Here is a 6,000-nt window from a genome sequence, read left to right on the forward strand (position 1 = left end):
GGAGGAAAGGAATCAGCCACCGGCCGGCCCGTGACCCATGGGGACGCGAGGCGGCCCGCTTCCTCACTTCTGTCCCTTGGACGCTATCGGTTTCACAACAGCCTTCAGCATTTTCAAAAGGCCCGTCTCTGGGCGGGATTACTGTGCTCTCCCCGCTGGCAGTTCCGGGCAGAAGAGGCAGCCCAGCCGAGACGGGGACCCCCGGAGTGAGCACCACAGCGGGACCCCTCACGCTGCCAGCTCTGAAGCACCACCGAGGGCCACCCTGGCCACGTCACACGCCACACCCCTGTTCTGTCTCGCCCTGGAAGGACGGACGCAGCCACGCTCCCCAGATCCCAGAGGTGCCCCAGGAGGGACAAGGGTTTGCGTGGCCCTCTCGGTGACCTCACCGTCCTCCACCCACAGACTCGGCTCCCTGGGGACGTCACCCCCTCTCACCCACCCTTCTCTGCCACAAATCTCTAGAGGCTGGCGTCAGAGCAAGGGGCCCAGTCTTGCAGAATTTCGGGAGCAGATGGGTTTAGTGCCCCTGCCCCGGGGGCACCTGGGTGGCTCAATTGGTTGAGCGTCCGACTTCGGCTCAGGTCATGATCTCATGGCTCATGGGTTCAAGCCCCGAGTCGGGCTTTGTGCTGACAGCTCAGAGCCTAGAGCCTCGAGCCTGCTTCGGATTCTGTGTCTCCCTCTCTCTCTGCCCCTCCCCCGCTCGTGCACACACGCTCTCCCTCTCTCTCCCCCCCCCTCTCTCTCTCTGTCAAAAAGAAATAAACATTAAAAAAAAAGGTCCAGTCCCAGATGCTATTCAAAAGCCTGGATGAGCGTCAAACATGTGCTCTCTGCCCAGGACTCCTGGGAGAATGGCCGGGAAGGAAGGCAGAGCCCATAATGCCCCTACCGTCCTGTGCTGCATTCCACCAGCACCTCGTGTGTCCCCGTTTAGTTATCTGTGTATTTACAGAAGGATCTAGAAAGATGCACCGGTGGACCCTCCTCCGTAGTCACAAGTGAGTGCGGTGAGACTGGACGGAGTCGGGGAGGTGGGTTCTAGGTGGCCCGTGTCCTCTGGGAGCCCCTGGGGGCAGGTCGCTGACCTTGCCTTTTAGGAGCTCGAGCTGGTGCTCTACTATTCCGGACTGTCCCCTGTCATTGCACAGGGGATGGGGCAGGTTGGCCTGGTTTCCACCGAGGATGCACGGAGCACCTCTCGCCAGGTGGGTCTCACTGGGGTGCCAGGGCCACGTGCACACCATGATGCACGGCTGGTGACAGCCAGCTGGTCAGCCCCGGGGGAGGTCCTACCCCATCCCAGCTACGACCAGCTCCAGGCTTGGGAACCTGCACTCACTGAGGAACCCGTGTCCTGGCCAGTACAGGCGAGGGACAGGGAGGCGGTTCTCCAAGCTTCCAGAGAAACCAGAGTGTCCTCAGAAAGAGCACACGCAATGGGCTAGATGCCGAGTCACCCAGAAGGGACACGATGACTCTGGACTGGCAGAGGGAAATGAAATCTGCTGCAGCATCTAATAAGAGAAGGCGTCCCTCAGAAGGGGGTGTGCTCGGCAGAGATACAGGGAGGGCACCGAGGCCACCCTGTCAGTGCCCAGGCTGCTGTCCCGGGGGCAGAGGAAGGCCTCGGGGCACCTGCGGAGGGACGGTCCAGAGACCCCCGGCAGGGGAGCCAGGGATGGCTCCCCCGCAATCCTTCCTGGGCGGCTGACTTCCTCCCCCAGCAACTCCGGATGGACGGACGCCCCTGTCTAAACAGCAAGCCTGCCGGAGTGGCGAGCCGGCAGGTGCTGGGTCCTGCTGCTTGGCCCGGCTCATTCGCAAACTAACACCTCCTTCACATGCTCAAGGCCAAGTCCGGCACGAGTCAGCGCCCATGTGTCCACTCAGCTGCAAGGCACGAGCCAGGTGGCACTCTGGACCCAGAAGGCCAACGGAAGACCCTGACCTTGGAAGATGTCAGCCTGGTGTGGGCAGCCCGGGGCCCCTGAGGCAGTCAGCGCACGGCTCTAGCTGAATCCTTCCAGCAGCTCCGGGGCTGGGGGCAGGGAGCCACAGGCAAGAGCCGGCCCCGCCGCTCTGCTGGCATTCTGTCCCCAGATATGGGGGCCTTGGGACAGCTGGCATGGAGGCCGGGGCTGGCCCCATTTCCAGGGCCACCTGCCTGTGTCGCTGCCCACTTGTGATGGGCTGGAGGGGCCGTCTCCAGGCACGGCAGCCCTGGCTGCCAACAGATGGGCCAGGACCCCGGCGGCTGCAGAGTTCACGGAAATGCTCTGGGATGCTTGGCAGAATGCAGATTCCCAGGCTTGGGCTGCAGACACTTCCAGGGTCTGGGTTGCAGTTTGAATTCCTACAGCCACCCTTCCGGGAAAAGAGGCTGTATCTCCCTGTGTCCCTAAGTCCCTTAGGGGTCACTCTGTCCAGGGCTGGATCCTTCTCCGCTCCCCACAGGTGGCTGGTCCCCACGGCAGATCCCTCACCACTGCCAGGAGGCCCCCAGGAGCCCCCCGAGCTCACCCAGGAGAAGCCGATGCAGCCGATGGCCCCGCACAGCATGTCCGCGAGCATGGCCGGGTACGAGTTGGCCGAGGGGAAGTAGGCAAAGAAGTAGGGGCTGTGCCAGTGCGTCACCTGCGTGGAGACAGAGCCCAGCCCCGCGTGAGGAGGACCCAGGGCCCCTCATTTCCAGGATTCTTCAGCTGGCCCCCCTCCTCCTCCGTCTCCGACGCAAGCCGCCCCCTCCAGCAGCCATGGCTCCATCACCCCTGTACCCCTCGTCTCTTCTGTTCCAGCCTTGCTGGGGGGGCCCGGGGCCGAGGTGTCAGGGAGAGGGGAGCAGATGTGCAAGGGCACGTCCCATCAGGGGAGCCGGGGCTCAGCAAGGCCACTGGGAGTGGGGACATCTAGGGGCGGGCGTGCAGGACTGGCTGGGAATACCCCAGAGTTTGGGAAGAAGATGGGGGAGGGGCCCTTCTTGCATCTTTAATTTGTTCTTGTTGCTGACATGCCTGTCATGCGACAACAGAAAGAATAAAGCCCTCAAGACGCCCTGTACCCCTAGGGATTGTCACGGAGTCTCTACTTGGGGTTGTCACCTCTTTATCAGTGTCCAGGAGACATGACCCAGCCCCCCAGCCGCCCCCAACCCCAGCACCGCCCCATCCAGCCCGCGGCAAATGCAGGGATGTTGAAAGTGCCCAGGACTGCAAATCGGGCGGCCGGTCGGATTTTCTGGGTTACCCCAGGCCGGTGACCGCCCCTCTCAGAGCCCCCAACACCCCCTCAGGTGGAAACAAAAGGAGTACCGGGGCGTTTCCGCCTCTACCCTTCTCGTGGCCTGCCTCCGAACCCCCAAAGGTGGAGGAGGTGTTCTGTCAACACGAGTCACTTTCGTGGTCTGAGGCAAAATGCAAACCCCGTTTCCTTAAGGAACTAGTTACTAACTGGCCACAGGGTCCCCCGTGACACAAGAGACCCCCTGATCGGGCAGGTCGCTGCCCAGGAGCTCTCAGAGAACTGGGAGCGGCCGACAGGATTTGTGCAGACTCCTGGGGACTTAAGACCGGTCCCACAGCCACCAAGGCCACCCCACGTCTGCATGCTGAGCGCAGGCAAGCACCTGAGGAGGACGAGGGGGCAGCGGGGACGCGCCTGGAGCGCTGAGGGGTGGAGGGATGGACACGAGCAGCAGGAGCCCGGGGAGAACGAGGCGATTCAGCCTGGGGTGGGGGCAGGGGTGGCCGGGGGCTCTCAGCAGAGCCACGGAGAAGCCAGCCGGCGGGACGGTGAAAGACGGTGGATGGTCTGGAGCGAGTGAGAAGCTGAGCACAGCCCCAGCCTGGGGGTGGGTGGTGGCGGTCAGGCGACCGAGGCTGGTGGTGGTGCTGAGACGGGCCCAGTGTCCAGGCTCCACGAAAATTTTAGGGGCCCGGAAAACATTTTCATTTCTTTGAAGAATCAGAAGAAGGAAACACTCCGGGCCAGGAAAGAAATTAACCTAATGCTACTATGTTCTCTTTTAAGTCAATGCCTTTGCAACTGATAAGTGCCCCATGGAGGCCCCTCCCTGGGTGCCCTCCCTGCCGGCCCGGACACCTGGCCAAGGACAGGAATGACTTTGTTTTGCCTCCCAGCTCAAGCTCGCACCCACGCCCGAGATGGATGTTCCTGCACTCGCTCTGCAGACCTGCAGACGGAGTCCCCCCCACCCCCACCCCGCCGGACCTCACCTCCTTTCCCTGCAACCGCACAGAGCACTGGGAGGGCTGGAATCCCACCCAGGGACCCAGGACCTTGCACTGCCCAGCGCGGCTCTGCACACTGACCGCCCCCCTTCATACCAAGACTTCACGTTCCGCTGTCTCCCACCTTCCCCATGGATGGCATGTTTGTGCCCCCAGATTCCTGTGCCAAAGCCCTAACACGCACTGTGATGGTCTTAGGAGTGGGGCCTCTGGAGCGCAATTAGGGCTCCATTGGACCCCGAGGCGGGGCCTGGGCAAGGAGGAAAGGCCAGGTGAAAATGTGCCCAGAAGGCGGCCATCCGCAAGCCTGGGGGAGAATCCCCCCCAAGAATCAAATCCGCTGGCCCAGCCCTAGAAGCAAACCTCTGTTGTCTGAGCCGCTCAGCCCCCGGGTGTTTGCACATTTGGCAGGAGCGCCCTCTCGGCCTGACATTTAACCACACCTCCCCTGGAGGGGCTCAGCGTGTTTGCACAACCTCAGGGCGAGATCTGGGATCCTGCACTTGCCTCCAAGCACAAATATCAAAGGAAACCCCTGGGAGAATGAGAAGTGAGCAGCAGGTCTGAAAGAGGCGCTCTCGGTCTTGAGGAGCAGCCCTGCCCCGGGTCAGTGGCCCTGGGACGCACTGGCTTCAGGGGACAGGGGTCTGCACAGAAACAGATGCCTCCCACATCTCCAGTGAAATAAATATGTGCCGTCTGCTAAACACAAGAATATTAGGAATATGCTTCAATCTGAACTTCCTTGAAAACAGCCACCAGGGCCCTGTGTCCTCCAAAGGTCGGATGACTCACACGCACGTACCAGGGGCCCGGGGTGGGACCTGACCTGGGGCTTACAGGGGGATGGGGGGGGGGAAGAATACTCACTGCCCTCGGAGCCCACACCATCTGGGTGGCGGTCCTGGCTCCACGGCTTACTAGCGGTGTGACCTCAGGCTGATCGCCTAACCTCACTGGGCGTCAGTTGCCTCAGCTACAAAGTAGAAATGATAAGTCTCTCTCCAGCAAGGGGGCTGTGAGGACCGGGGAGGATAGCACGTGTGACCTGCCCCGTGCCCAGTAGGTGCTACCTCACGGCTAGCCCTCCCTTCTTCCAGCCTTGGGGACACACTTACCCCTGGCATGATTATCCTCTCAACATCATTGATGATGTCCTCAAACGCATCTGGCTCCTCAGGGGCAGTAGAGGGGACCAGCGACCGAAGGTAGCCAGGCTGCACGTCGGGGTAGACCTGGCGTCCCTCGATGCCGTCCAAGTAGTCCGCCACGAAGTCCGTCATCTCCTTTCCTCTCCTCCGGAATTCGCTTGAGTTCATGGTGCGTGGTCTCCGCCAGGGGCAGGACCTTCACCGCGAGAGAAAATAAATCAGTTAGCAAACAGGACGGCCTCTCAACTGGGGTCGGGCAGTTACCAGCAAGCTGACTGCTAGGACCGCCTGGGCAGCGATGGAAACCCCCAGATCCCGGGTCGGGAGCACCTCCCTCCATGTCCAGATGGGTGGACGCACCACCAGATTTGGACACGGCGGCAGACCGCTGGTTCTACCACTCGCCAGCCACTCCCGACTTTTCATCGTCTGCGGCAGTGAAAGGGGCGGGAAGTACACACCGTTTTCCTGGCCCATCCCAACCTTGATGACGACCACTGACCCACCGAGTCCGGCCTCGACCCTTGCGAGCCAGCGGACAGGGACAAGCGAGCGTAACCTTCTGAGCCTCTCTGCCTGCACGAGAGACACAC

At 61.8% G+C, this 6,000-nt stretch overlaps 1 protein-coding gene across 5 annotated transcripts in view; it reads right to left on the reverse strand.

Annotated features, from left to right (window-relative positions):
- DDC (dopa decarboxylase) overlaps positions 1–5,575 on the reverse strand; it is a 61,987-nt gene extending 56,412 nt beyond the window's left edge. For 3 of the 5 annotated variants that reach the window (XM_047096751.1, XM_047096749.1, XM_047096747.1), the window contains exons 1-2: positions 5,375–5,575; positions 2,530–2,643 (exon numbers count right to left, since the gene is read on the reverse strand). In XM_047096751.1, the coding sequence (XP_046952707.1) occupies positions 2,530–2,643; positions 5,375–5,575 (315 nt within the window). The remainder of the gene's footprint in view (positions 1–2,529; positions 2,644–5,374) is intronic. The other 2 variants (XM_047096750.1, XM_047096748.1) reach the window with 1 other exon arrangement.
- Between the last annotated feature and the right edge of the window lie 425 nt (positions 5,576–6,000).

The sequence above is a fragment of the Lynx rufus genome, unplaced genomic scaffold (assembly GCF_022079265.1).
Source record: "Lynx rufus isolate CCGP_SWC_20201006 ecotype Redwood Valley unplaced genomic scaffold, mLynRuf1.p SCAF_4, whole genome shotgun sequence".
Classification (NCBI taxonomy): Eukaryota; Metazoa; Chordata; class Mammalia; order Carnivora; family Felidae; genus Lynx; species Lynx rufus.